The sequence below is a fragment of the Cucumis sativus genome, chromosome 3 (assembly GCF_000004075.3).
Source record: "Cucumis sativus cultivar 9930 chromosome 3, Cucumber_9930_V3, whole genome shotgun sequence".
In the NCBI taxonomy this organism is placed as follows: Eukaryota; Viridiplantae; Streptophyta; class Magnoliopsida; order Cucurbitales; family Cucurbitaceae; genus Cucumis; species Cucumis sativus.
The window spans coordinates 32,310,568-32,324,649 of NC_026657.2; the positions used below are offsets into that span (position 1 = coordinate 32,310,568).

General features: G+C 29.7%; 2 protein-coding genes across 2 annotated transcripts; one reads left to right on the forward strand and one right to left on the reverse strand.

The window, feature by feature from the left end:
- Positions 1-1,330: 1,330 nt before the first annotated feature.
- Positions 1,331-5,257, forward strand: LOC101207317 (WUSCHEL-related homeobox 11). The gene is made up of 3 exons (XM_004136702.3): positions 1,331-2,204; positions 2,776-2,951; positions 4,770-5,257. Exons 1-3 carry the CDS (start codon positions 1,625-1,627, stop codon positions 4,785-4,787), a joined length of 774 nt encoding a protein of 257 aa, XP_004136750.1. The 5' UTR covers positions 1,331-1,624; the 3' UTR covers positions 4,788-5,257.
- Positions 5,258-11,106: 5,849 nt separating this feature from the next.
- On the reverse strand, positions 11,107-13,046 carry LOC101208377 (transcription factor MYB54). The gene is made up of 3 exons (XM_011653831.2): positions 12,477-13,046; positions 11,797-12,255; positions 11,107-11,718 (listed from the first exon to the last, which is right to left on the reverse strand). Exons 1-3 carry the CDS (start codon positions 12,856-12,858, stop codon positions 11,513-11,515), a joined length of 1,047 nt encoding a protein of 348 aa, XP_011652133.1. The 5' UTR covers positions 12,859-13,046; the 3' UTR covers positions 11,107-11,512.
- Positions 13,047-14,082: the final 1,036 nt, after the last annotated feature.

Below are 14,082 nucleotides of genomic sequence, written 5' to 3' on the forward strand. Positions count from 1 at the left end.
AAACATCCAATTTAAACCTCGAACCTATGTACATAATTAATAAAGGCTAATTTTCAACAAAGAAAAAAGTCTCTTAGAACTTTTTTGGACCTGAATTCATTTTTCAATGAGACGATGTTAGAGAAAGTATGATCAATAGGAGAATTATTGAGAAAAACAACAGAATATTCAAGGGGCTGAAAAATCAATGATATGATATGGGACTGACATTCAAGCTCCTTTGGACTTTTGGGCTATAATGCTAGTTATATTGCTATAAATATCAATGTTTTTGTCTAACTCTACGTGGGCTTATCTCTAACATTTTTTTCTCGACTTTCCATGTACTTGATCTTATATTTTCAATGAAACAGGAGTGACGAGGGTGCTATATATGAGGTTGTCCACTTAGTGGAGATGTCCAGATGCACAATGTATCTTTTTCTAAAAAGAAAAATAGAAATATTATAATATCACAAGTAAGTTAATACATCCATAACACTCTCGTCATACTTAACCAAAAACTAAATACATTATAACAAAAGGAGTTACAAGAATGAGCAAGAGAAAAGTAGAAAGTTGATAATAATAAGTACACTAAATGATAGAAGTATCATAATTATAATTATACATAAATTAGTCCTAATTTTCGTCTAACATTCTAATGAAAATTTTATTTCAAGGGCTTTTTTTAAGGGCAAGGTTAGTAGTATATTTTTAAAAAAAAAATAACAAAAAGATATTTAGTTCAAGGCATTTTCATTTACCCTACTTAACATGCATTAAGGTTAAGTATGTAGCTAAGCATTTTTGGGCCCCAACTTTGCTCAAGTGGAATGGGCTAAATTCAATTTTTTGGTTCTACCATTATAAATGAAATGATCATATTTATTATTTTATAATAATTTTTCATTCATATTTATAACTCAAACTAAAATAAAATAATATGTAAACCGAATAAAATTTATAATTAAGAATCTAAGCATCCAAGAGAAAAGAGGAGTTATAAATTTCAAAACTAACTTCCAAATTCAAAGAAGTTAAGCATTAAACTAATACAACCCTAATGTTAGTGATTCATTAATAACACTAGCTTATTTCTTAAAAAGGAATTGATTGTTCACAATTAAGATGTTACCATAAAAAAAGTTGAAACTCAATGAAATCAAATGAAATCCGAACGTAGAATAACCCCAAAAATTGATTAATCTCAGTGATATTTATACACTTTTCAAAAGAATAATATAACCCAAAAAATGATTAAAATAATGAGAGAGAAGTCTTTAAAAAGAGAAGACACACACACCCTAGCCTTTGCCCTTGGAGTGTGAAAAGACAATTTTATCATCCAAGGAATCCAATATTAATTTGTTAAAATCAAGAATATTGTTGGGAAGTATAACTGCATAGATTATAGTTTTCCAAAACACCAAGGGCAATAATTAATTGATTTTACCCAATTTATTCACACATCATACCAAAAAAGAAAAGAAAAAAAACTCTTCTTATCTATATATATTTGTGATTTCTAGGTTTTTAAGAAGAGAACTTGAAGAAAGAGATCACTTTTGTTCCAAAAAAGAAAACCCTCAAATTTTTCTTTGTTTTTTGTATTTTTTCTTCTTTTTGTTGTTGTAAGTTTGTCATGGAAAATCATGGTGATGACCCTAATAGTCCAAATCAAGGCTGTGAGAGGGCGGAGCCGGTGAGATCACGGTGGACTCCCAAGCCGGAGCAGATTCTAATTTTGGAGTCCATTTTCAATAGTGGAATGGTCAATCCTCCTAAAGATGAGACTGTTAGAATAAGAAAGCTTCTTGAAAAATTTGGCTCTGTTGGGGATGCTAATGTTTTTTACTGGTTTCAAAACCGTCGCTCTCGCTCTCGCCGTCGCCAACGTCAGCTACAAGCTGCCGCTACTCACCAAGGTAGCACCGGTGCAATTCACTACGATTGTGGTAACGTCAGCAGTGGCGGTTACAACGGTGGTAGTGGTGGTATTATGAATTTTGCTGGAGTTTCCTCTTCTTATCTCGGAGGAGGGTCCTCATCTTCGTCCTCCTCCGCTTCTGGGGTTGGCGGAGATTGTAGCGGTGGCAGTGGCGGCAGCAGTGGTTTTTCGATGTCAGGTCATATGGGTTTCTCAGAAGTTGATCAACAAATGGTTGTGACAAGTACTCCATCGTTTTGCCCTTCGGAAACCTCAAATTTAGAGTTTCAATCAGGTACAGTTAATGCATGTTTTTCTTCAACGAAAAAAAAAAAAAAAAAAAAACCTCTTCATTTCGTTGCTTAAATTAACAACTTTAAATAAAAAATAATTAATGTTTTCAAAAGTTGATAGATTATGTTAAATTTTTAGATTTCTTTTTCTTTCTATAAATGTGAATCAAAACCAACAAAAACTTAAAAACTTTTTGATGATGTGACAGTTCCTTCTTGAGCTGAAAATTTTGAACACTAACATCAAAAAAAAGCAAAGGAAACTTTCTTCTTCTTTTTTTAATTCTTGATGAATTGTGTTTGTGTCTGTTTTTATTTTTAAAAAATTACAAACACTTCACGGGAGAAGTAATGAGAATTAAATTGATGTTGGTGCCTCGATTTTCGATCTCAAATTAAATTTGCAAAAATTAAAAATGGAATTTTTGGGTAGTAAAATTAATATGAAGAGAATTAATATTTGTAGTTGGGATTTCCCAGTGCATCTTCTGATGTCTGTTATTGCCTTGTGAATATTGAAAAAGAAAATGCATATTAAGAGAAGGGTTTTATTATTTTGTTTTTTTGTTGAAGGTTATATTATAATATTCATAAATGGAGTTCCAACAGAAGTACCAAAAGGAGCAGTGGATATGAAAGCAATGTTTGGGGAAGAGACAGTGTTAGTTCATTCATCAGGACTCCCAGTTCTTACCAATGAATTTGGAATCTCTCTCCATACTTTACAGCATGGTGAAAGCTACTTTCTGGTAAATTTTTTTTAAATTTTATTATTATATCTCCCCCACATTTCTCTCTTCTTCTTCTCATAAAAAAATATATATTCTATTTGAAAACAATTTGATTTTTTCTTCTCTTCCCATACAAGGACGCTAGTAATTTTTAATTACTTGTTTTTGTTTTATGGAATTTGACTATTTAAGAATTCAAATGTTTCTCAAGTTTGCAAAGGAAAACATAATTTTCGACTCTAGAAAACTAAAAACGATCGAAATTGGGGTGATCTTATATATATTTTTTTTATCAGTGGAACAAACAGAATCAAATCGGTTTTACAAATGTGATTTAAGGTACTTGGGGTTGGGTATTGTTCAATATAATGCATCAGTGTACTTTTGTTGTTGGTTTTTTATGTACATTTTTCCTTATTGGATGAGCTGAAGGAAAATCAAGCAATTACTAAGAGGGTTTTTGGAATATGGTTTGTGAATTTTGCAGTACAATGTTTTCTTTGTCATTTAAGAGACAATAAGTTAGATGGATTATATTCATTTAGATTTTGAAGGAATGGGATGTTATTAAGAGAGAGTGGGAAGTAGGTGCATATATAGAGTTAGGGAAATGTGAGTAGAAAGAAGGATTATCTCAATGGTAGATGAAGAATGTGTATAGATTTTTCTTTTCTTGAACAAGAAACTAAAGGAAAAATAGATCAAGGATACACTGGAACATTAGAATATTAGAAGTCGTCCTGAGTATAGCTAGCTCAATTGGCGTAAAGACGTGTGTGTATAATAAGTGACAAGAGATTTAAGTTTCTTGACCCAGTTTGTGTTGTGTTAGATTAAAAAATAACTAGTAAGAGAATTAGGAAAGGAACAAAATAAAATAGTGATGTAAAAGAAAGTAAAAAAAGAAGATCAAACTGAAGAATGCATGTAGATGAGATAGATTTTTGTGAGTAAGATCATAATGCGTAGAGAAAAGAAGAACAAAGTTGTCTACAAAAACATCAACAACAAAATGCACTGAAAAGTGAATCAAATGTATACAAAGAAAAGTGTATAAAAATAAAAATATATTCAAACACAGAAAAACAAAGATGTGAGAGAATAAAGTTTTGTTAATTCATTAATAGTTAAAACATATATAAACATTTGATTTACAAAAGTACCATAAAATCAAACCATAATTAGGTGTAAATTTATGGAAATAAATCCAAATGATATCCTCAATTTCAGGACTAAAAGTGCTTACCAAGTGCATTAATTGACTACGAATCTTTTTCATCGGAAAAGAAAGAATGAAATATATATATATAACAAGAAGAGAATTAACAAAACTGTTCAAATTCTAATATTATTCATATGTATAGATTAATCAACTCTAAACGTCATGTCAAATGCATAAGTTTTCTTTTCAGTTTTTTAGCAAGGAATAAAAGAAATTTCAACTTTGAAACAAGCAATAGGCCGTACTTTATTCGTAGAGTTATGTTAAATTTAACTCGAACCCATGAGAAGGTAGATAAATTAGAGGGAAAATGGAAAGGAATAGTGATGAATGTGATATGTTTGGCAAGACAAGAAAAACTTTCCAGGATTCCATGAAGTTTGTCTATGTGAGTAGGGAACTTGAAATTAAATGTTGTTGAAGTGGGATGCCATTTGATATCTTTGATATATATTGTTTAATTATTTGTGATGTATATTTGTGCCGTATTCAGTGAATGAACAAAGAGAAACACAAAAACAAAGGCCTAACTAAAGAGAAAAATATATAAAATAAAAGAAAATGATGATGATGATGAAGAAGAAGAATTATAGTGTGGAATTTTGTTATCACAGGTTTCAAGACCAACATGAGTTAGGGAAACAAAAGCAGTTGCCACCAGCAAGAAACAGCAGCGCCTACCAACAACAAAATTTTAAAAACAGATCTCTCAGTTCTTTTCTTTTTTCCTTTTTCCAAATAATTTCACCTTTTTATTTTATTTTATTTTATTTTTTGGTGTTTATGTTTCATTTGGGGTTTGGTTACTTTTTAATGTGTTCTCTCTGGGAAATTGGATCTAGCAGGAAAAACAAAACAAAAAGAAGAAGAAGAAGAAGAAAAAAAAAACTTTATCATAAAGTTTATAGCATACGCATTTATGGATATTTGTATACATAAATATGTGTCTCTTCTTTTTCTTTAATTTCTCTCTTTTGTTTTGGCAATTTATGTGTATATTATGGGAGACAAATAGTATCTCTTTTTGCTTCTTTCAAAACCCTAAAATGGAAGTCTTAGCTTTTTATCCAACTCATGAAAGAAATGGAACACTTTTTTGAATTGTATATGTATATTTATATGGATTACAACTCATGATTTTGAAAGGCTTTTTTAGAAGTAATTTAGCTTTAATGTTGCGAAGTTACGAGACTTAATTACCTCGGTTGATTTTTAGAGTTCTAAAATAATTGAAGCTTTGTTGAAATATCATTCTTTGGTTTAGTTGCTTTCTTAAAAGTGATCGTATACCTCTTCTCATATGTAGAGATCGCCATTAGATGCTGAATTTAGATTATTGTAAATCCGAAATGTGAAACATTACATATAAAATAGGTACCGTTGAATCCTATTCTTGGATGAAAGTATTACTAGTTGAGATGTTTGAGTTCATCTTTCGATCAATCCGCTTATATTTTGAAATTATTTAAGAAAAACTGTTGAAAGAGGCAAATATATATATATATATATTACATCCACATACCTTCCTCAAATTTGATTCATCACAAACTCAAATGTGAGGATGAAAATGGTTATAAATTTCAAATGTGAGGATGAAAATGGTTATAAATTTTTGTGCCTATTTTCATAGTTTCTGGCATGCGAAAGCTTTAATTACTGCGTCAAATTAAAGCTTATAACGTATAGACTAATTATTCATTTGGTCAATGGAATTTGATGAGTGAGAAATTACTCGATCTAAAATATTAATTAATAGTTGCAATTAGTCACTTTGATCACTTTTGTTAAATTATTGCAAAAATCAATAAATAGTATTTAATCTTTCATATATATATAGTTATTAAAAATGAGCTTATACGGTACTTGCACCATAATCTATCAATTTAAAGATTTTGAATCAATCAATGTGATATCATAGTATGAGCTAAAGAAGTATTCTTCACAAACTCATGCAACCTTATTTTCTCCACATTTAATATTAATTTCTAACTTGTTGGACGTTCTATAAATTTCTAAACCCTACACGTTCTTAGCCACCCGTTTTATGTTCTTGGTTTGACCATATTCCTGTCAAATTGAAAATATTCTGCTCTACCCACAAGAACCTAATCAAGGCGAGTACTTATTTGACTCGCCACACACGCTTAGATGCTTAAATCAAAGTGTAAAAGAGCGTGAAGCTAGTGAATTTGAGAGTCATATTCCTATTATCTGATATAAATTTATAATATTATGGATTTATATAGAGCAAGTTGACTTATGTTTTTTTCTAGGATTTTAGAGTCGTCTCAGAATTATTAGATGACCTACTGGACCAATATATCAGGTTTTACATTCAGCTAAGGTCGTTGGTTGGTGTCGTTGAGCATCTCCCTTAGGAAATATTCTAAACCCAAATATGATTTCTTGAGTTGGGACAATATGTAAAAGTATGCATGTCCTGTTAGGCATTTGGTAAGGCTCGTGTCATGTTCTCTGTTTGACTTTAACAGTCTCTATTTATGCTAAACGTCAATAATATCATTCTTTTCAAAACCAATTGCAAAAATTGAAAATAATTTTAATTGTTTCAAAGAAAATCATTCCCAAGTATGCTTGTCTCAAATAACATTCACAACCATATAATATTAGAACAACCACTTTGACCATTCATATATACCAACAAACGATGTCAATATATATAATAGAAGCACTTACTATGTCATTATTGATTAAATTAATACGTTGATTGGAGAGCCAAATCTCATACCACCAATAATCCTTGCTTATAAAGTAGACATCTCTTAAATTTTAATGGAAGTGATCTAAATAAAATAATATACAACATTGGATTTAATGGAATCAAAATAAATAATATTTTTTATGTCACACAAAGGGCAATATAATGACAGAGGAAAACAATGGCTCAACCCTAAACATTTGTTTAGTTGTTCCTTTAAGTTATTTAAAACTTTCAACTTATTGTCTGCTAGCAAACTCATATAGTACACATCTTCTTCTCTTTTTTCATATCCATCGTCTCCATTAAACAAGATTCTAATGTTTATTATTATAATTATTTTTTGATAGTTTGATAATTAGTTATATCTTATTTGTTTTCTTTAGTAGAACAATTAAAGTAAGTCTTGATTTGAATCACAATCTCACAGTTCTCTACTAATGCATTTTAGATACTGGTTTTGCTAAGCTTGGATCTGAGGTTGTATCACATTTGTTAAACCAATGAAAATGTAGATATAGACCAAGGTAGTTCTTACTGATTTTGATTAGTAAGAGACAATATTTACATTTCCAACAATTACTTTAAGAAATCAATACATATACACACACATATATGCACATTCATATTCTAATTCCATCTTTCAATGAACTGTACTTCATTTCTCCATTAATCCATCACTATAATATTTATTATCTAAATAATAATTAAAAAAAAAGTGTCCACTCATCAAGTAGAAACAAAAATACATATGATAATAATAAATTATCATGATAAAAAAAACATTATTTTTATTCATACATCTTTCCCTTTCATTTTTATTTGTTTCTTACGTTCTAAAATGTTACATTTATTGTTGGTATGATTCAAAATGTTACAATAATTTTCCTCGAATTTCAAAATTTATACTTTTTACTTTGATTCTTCACTAAATGACCTTAACCCAAATAAATATTAATTATTTCAAACGGTAAAGTGAGTTTTAAAATATAATTTAAAAGTGATTGAAAAAAAACTTACACTTATTGTTGGTATGATTCAAAAAGTGAAGAAATTAAAACATAAAGACTAAATGGAAGTTAGATGAAAGGGTGGAAACTAAACTGAAAAGGTAGGGAGGAAATGAATGGAAAATATATTTAGTGGATGATATTATAATAAATTAGAAAGGGAAATGAAAAGAAAAAAGAAAAGGGGTTGGAAGTTGATGAAAAGGTGCATGGTGAGTACGTGGATTAGGGAAGCTTCAAAAAACGATGCAAAGAAATCAGCAACTTGGCTTTGCCTTACCGACCAATATAACCAATCTCTCCCTGACGGATGTTTTCTCCTTATTATTATTCTCTACACAAAATACAATAATCTTTTTTTATAAAAAAAACTGCACATTGTTTGAGATTTTCATTCAAAAAATTCACTTCTTTCCATTCTCATTGGCTGGCCCCCAGCTATTTTTAACACCTTTCTTTTTCACTGGGTTTCCCTATAATCTTTCCTCTTTTCTCTTTCACCAATCAAACTCACAGTCCATCTTAGGGTTTAGGAATCCAATGTATATATACTTCTTTTTACTTCCTCTTCTTTATTCCAAACCCATTCTTTCATCCTTCAATATTATTACCAAATAAACAAATCAATTATATTTCTAATACTAATACTAATGTCGTACTGTCATTTTAAAGAATGGGTTACAGATTTTATTCCGTTGTCAAGTACTTGATTCTTGACCTATTCGAAAATTCCGACTCCTCAAACCACAACTCTTCTACACCCATCCCTACTTCTTTTATTCATTGTTTTACATGTTAATATAAGTTATTTGTTTATTTATTTTATGCACATTACATACTTTTTAAATGCTTCTTTATCACAAACGATCAATATGCTAATAGTATTATTATGTCTTAGTACTATAAATTTTATATACTATTTTTCTATTATTTGTCTTTTACAGATACTTATAAAATCCAAACTAAATTATGAAATTTTTTATGTATGTATGTATGAATTTAAATGTTTTTTTTTATTATTATTGAAAAGTATTGTCAATTAGCAATTGTGAAAAATAGGCACGATTTCTGGAAACCAAAAACCAAAGTCAAATTAAAAGCAAAGTCTGTTTTTAAATCATAATAAATTTCTAAATAATTTAGAAAGCAAGACTTATAATTTGATAGTGAATGAATGAATGATTCACATAACGAAAACATATATGTGGGCTGTAGATACATCAATTGGACTCTAAATTATCCAAATAGCCCAAACCTTGGCCCAACCACACCAAAAGAATCCTTTTAACATTATTTTATTTTATTAGTGTAATTATAGTATTTAAAGAAAGATTTCTATCCAAATCTACAAAACAAATTAACAATAATCCTCTTTTCTCATTGCAAGAATAATAAAAAGGTTAATCATAGAAGAGAGTGATTTGATTGGAGTGAAAACAAAATACAAAATAATGAAATAATGGAATCAAAGATAATTTGAAAAGTCAAAGTAAAATGATTGATAATTAAATATATTCAATTCCTCACAATGATAGGATTTGATAGCTTAAATAGTCTAGTAATGTATTAATCACAAATTTAATTTGATTTTCAAATACGTTTTAATTAAAACAAATTTTACCCACCTAGATTTTAAATTTTGGTTGGTAAATTTCTAGGACATTTATGGTATGTTGATCTTTCTCTAACAATAATTTCTTACAACATTATATATATATATATAAAAGAATAAAATTATTTTAGGAAAGAAAAACTAATTTAGCCAAAATTGAAAATAATTGCATTTAAATATTTGAATAAAAAGGAATCTTTAGCTTTTTATAGGCCCAACATTCTTGTTCTCTAGGTCAAGTTCTAATCAACCCTGCAGGGGGTGAAGGTTCATAAAATCCAACCCATAGAAATGACTTTAACATTAATGGGACAAGACATTTCAATCTAAAGTTTTTATCTTTTGATGATATTTTTGTACTTTGAACAAATGCATCATTGTAATATTAACCTTTTCTTTTTTCTTAAATTCAACTCAAAAGTATTTTCAAAAATAAAACCATACAAAATAAATGTGTTTAAAAGCGGTCCTAATCCTAATTAGGAAAACATTTCAATGAATCACAAATTTTAATTTTGGTTATGTCCACTCTTTTCTAATTAATTGTAAGTTTCTTTTAATATTCTATGTTGAGATTCAAAATGGTATTGATTGAATTGATTATTAACTTTTACTTGGTTGATTTTGTTTACAAAAATAAATCAATTAATTAATTGACTTACACATTTCGTAAATTTGATTTCATTTAATAATAATTAGTTTTGTTTTCTAATACATCAAAGTACTTTGATATGGTATTAGTTATGGAAGCATTTAATTTTTACTCATAGCACTTAAATATATATTTGGAATAAAGATTAGAAGAAAATTTAATTATGTTGCCATTTCATAGGAGTGAACTTTTACTTAAAACTTTACATATATTAGTTAGTAATATAGGTTTTTATAAAAATTAATAATTTATACTCAACACTTCCAACATATAAGGTTAAAATATTATTTGATCTACATATTTTGATACGTATCGTTTAATTTCAGTCGGCCAATTTTCTAATTAGTAGAGTTAAATTGAAAATGTTAGTAAATAACAAAGTTGAAAATATTTACGAATATAGAAAATATATTTTTATATGTGATGTGATGAATTTTATATATTAAATAAAAAATTAAAAATAAATTAAAAAAAGAAAGAGTAGCTCAAAACTAAATTAAAAGCAGGAGATGAAGTGAAACATTTATTGAAAGAATGATGAAAATTCATGAATGAATTTGTTTTGATAAATGTTATTTTGAAGTGTGTGAGAGATGTGGAGCCAACAAATAGAGAAATTAAGTATGTATCATATAATAATGTCAGGTGAGGGGCTACCATAATTTCAAATTTTAGGGTTCATTAAATATGGCTTGGAGGTACAACCAATAACTTCTTTCAAACATTAATTGCACAAACCACACTCTAACTATGTATAAAACCACTTCATTTCAACTTCCAATTTCTATTAAGTTATCGTTACCTATTAGATTTATAGACTTATTATGGTTAGAAATGTAAAAGTGGGGAGTTAATTATATTGTAGGGACTAAATTGTTATTTGACAAAAGTGGAGGTTCAAATAATAAATATATATAATATATAAAAAAAGGAAAAAGAAAACCGAGTTGTAAAAGAGTTGAAAAAATAAAAATAATTTTTCTTGCTTAATATGTTTTTTTGGCATTTGCCTCTGAGGAGCAGCAGTAGAATACAAAGACACCCCCACCACCAAACAAACCTTCTCTCTTTGACAACTCTTTTCTTCCCATCTAGTTTTTCTGACCCCATCAAAAAATAAAAATAAAACCACCTTCTTTCTTTCTCTCTCTCCTCCATTACTCAATGTACATTCTAGTGAGAGAGAGAGAGATCAAATGGAGTTTTTTGTTTTGTTGTTGTTTACATTTAAACTCTTCTTTTCATAAAGGGGAAAAAAAGAGGGCAAAAGTTTGTTGTGAATGTTTGAGGGAGTAGGGAGATTATAGTAAACTCATAGTTTCTTTTCCTTTTCTTTTCTTTTCTTTTCTTTTTTTTTGTAATTTTTAGGAAGCTCCAACTCCAAGGAAATCAATGAATTGCATTTTCATATGATGATGATGATGTTGCCCGTTGCTATTGTTTTCCCAGCTAGATCCTAAGGATAGGTTTGTTGAAATCACTGACTCCGCCGAGTTTGACTCCGAGTTCCCCGATTTATCTGTCCGATACCGAAGCTTTCCCGTTTCGCTTCCCGTCTTGCTACACCATCCTACCACAATACATAATCAGGTTAACCCAAGTATAGTTTAATCAAAATATGTTGTGTTATTTGGTTGAATCAACTTACTGGGGGTGGGGTGGAGAGCGATGTAAAGAGAGGATGCGTTGGAGAGAGAGAGATGAGTGGCGGTGGAGGGGGAGGCAGCGGACTCATCTACTGTGCTAGAGATGGAGGATTCACTTGACACGTTGTTTTTTGTAAGTGCCTTGACATCGAGGTTTTCGTTGACGTTAAGACCAGAAGGATCATGAAGAAGAGGAGGAGGAGGAGGAGGAAGAGGAAGAGGTTTTCTTGTGGATCTTCGGTAAAGATTGGAATGTTGTCGATGTTTTCGAGCCATGATCACGTGCCAGTGATTCTTGACAGCATTATCAGTTCTACCAGGAAACAAACGAGCAATCATGGCCCATTTGTTTCCATATAATCTATGTGCGGTTAAAAGTCTCTCTTCTTCTTCCTCATTGAATGCCTTTCTATTTATCTTTGGATCCAATTGGTTAAACCATCTCAATCTACAACTTTTCCCTTCACAAACCCCAAAAAAACTTAAGTGTTAGAGTGTTAGACAAAAAAAAAAACCAAAATCAAATCTGATAACCATTTGATTTTTTGAAAACCATACTGACGGATTCTTTACTTCTTTTGTTTTAGTTTTTATTCCAAACAAGAATAATGAAAAACAAAATAACAGAACACCAAAAAAAAAAAAACTCACGAGTGAAAGTAGTGCTTAAACAGTGTATTACCTGATCTACCAGGGAGATTCTCGGCGATCAGGTTCCAATTTTGGGGACCATAGTGGGCAACAAGTTCTTTAAGCTTAGTATCCTCAGCAGGTCTCCAATGGCCTCTTGCACAAAGCTTGGTGTGACGACGAGCACCATTATTTTTGGGACCATCATCGTTACGATAAGTGACAACGACATTTCCATCGTTGTCATTATCATCATCTCGTTCTTCTTCTTTGGAATGACTTTGATGATCATCTCCTTTACCAATCTCCCAGGACGTCGGAAAGGGATGATGGCCGTCACCCAAAATCGGAGGAGGAGGGGGGATGAAGGGAACATTAAGAAGCATAGAGGGAGGTTGAAGGGCATGATTATTGAAGGAATAATGAAGGTTCATGTTAATTAATTATAGGGAAGGAAAATGAAAGAGAATGAAGAAGAGGAGAGATCAAAAGGGAGAGTTGTGAAATGAAGATTATATAAAGGGGGAATTTATGGGGAAAAGAAGCATCACTCGTGTAAGTTGAAATATGGTGGATATGAAAGAGAAAGGAAAAAAAGGAGAAAGGATGGAGGAAATCGAGAAGCACTCGTGTGGGAAGTGCTTTTTTTTTTTTTTTTTCAATAGTATTTGAGTATTGGTATTGAGTTTAGGGTTTGGGGGGGAAAAAAGAAACTGACTCTTTGTCTCTTTCCAAAACGTTAATTCTTTTTTATTAAACCAATGTAATTCTTTAAATATTCACACACACATATATATACACCAAAATCCCACCTCTCAAACTCAAACTCTAAGCCACTCAATTTTTTTCTCTTATTTTTCCTTTTAGCACAACACAACAGAACCAAGGAGGTGAATCAATCCCTCCTCCATTTTTGACTTTTCCTTTTTCTATTTACTTTCTTCATAAATGTATATTATACCTAAACTCTCAAACCTTAAATGTATATCAAAATATTGGCAATATTGTTAAGAAATATTATTTAAATTTAGGAATGACTTTATTATTTGTTATGAATTTTTGGTAGGACAAAAATGAAAACCATGAAGGAGTATTTTAAAAAAGAAACAAAAGTAGTGGTGGCATTGGTAAAAATGTAAAAAAAAAAGGTAAATTCACGTGAGGTGCAATGCAAATAATATTATATAAATTTAGAGTTTCTTTTTTAAAGAATAATTAACTTTAATGATTTAAAGTTTTTAACTTTTTAGATAACTCAAAGAGAAAAAAAAAAAAGAAAAAAAAAGAACACGTGACTTAAAAAAATAATAATAATATTTAGACAGTCCTCTTAAATTGATTGACCAAATTGTACTGTCTCTTACACACATTTATATGTATTTGTAACTTTCTCTATTTATCACTTCCAACCTACTTCTTCAATTACGATTTAATTTCTTACACAAATATTTATTTCTTTCACGAAACTCTATTTTTACTTTCCTAATTTTCACTTTTTACCTTAACTTCCAATTCAAATAATTATTACTATTTCCTCTTTTGACAAAATAATCAAAACTATCTTCTATACTTACTTTCATCTATTTCATATTCTTATTCTTTTTTATTTAAAACAAATACAAACATGTTTAATACTTATTTATTGTGTGTTGTTTTTA

Coding starts and splice junctions, on each gene's coding strand:
- LOC101207317 (XM_004136702.3), top strand. CDS start 1,625: ATGGAAAATCATGGTGATGACCCTAATAGTCCAAATCAAGGCTGTGAG. Junction 2,205..2,775: donor AAATTTAGAGTTTCAATCAG/GTACAGTTAATG, acceptor TTTTTGTTGAAG/GTTATATTATAATATTCATA.
- LOC101208377 (XM_011653831.2), bottom strand. CDS start 12,858: ATGAACCTTCATTATTCCTTCAATAATCATGCCCTTCAACCTCCCTCT. Junction 12,256..12,476: donor GAATCTCCCTGGTAGATCAG/GTAATACACTGT, acceptor GGGTTTGTGAAG/GGAAAAGTTGTAGATTGAGA. Junction 11,719..11,796: donor CGCTCTCCACCCCACCCCCA/GTAAGTTGATTC, acceptor GTATTGTGGTAG/GATGGTGTAGCAAGACGGGA.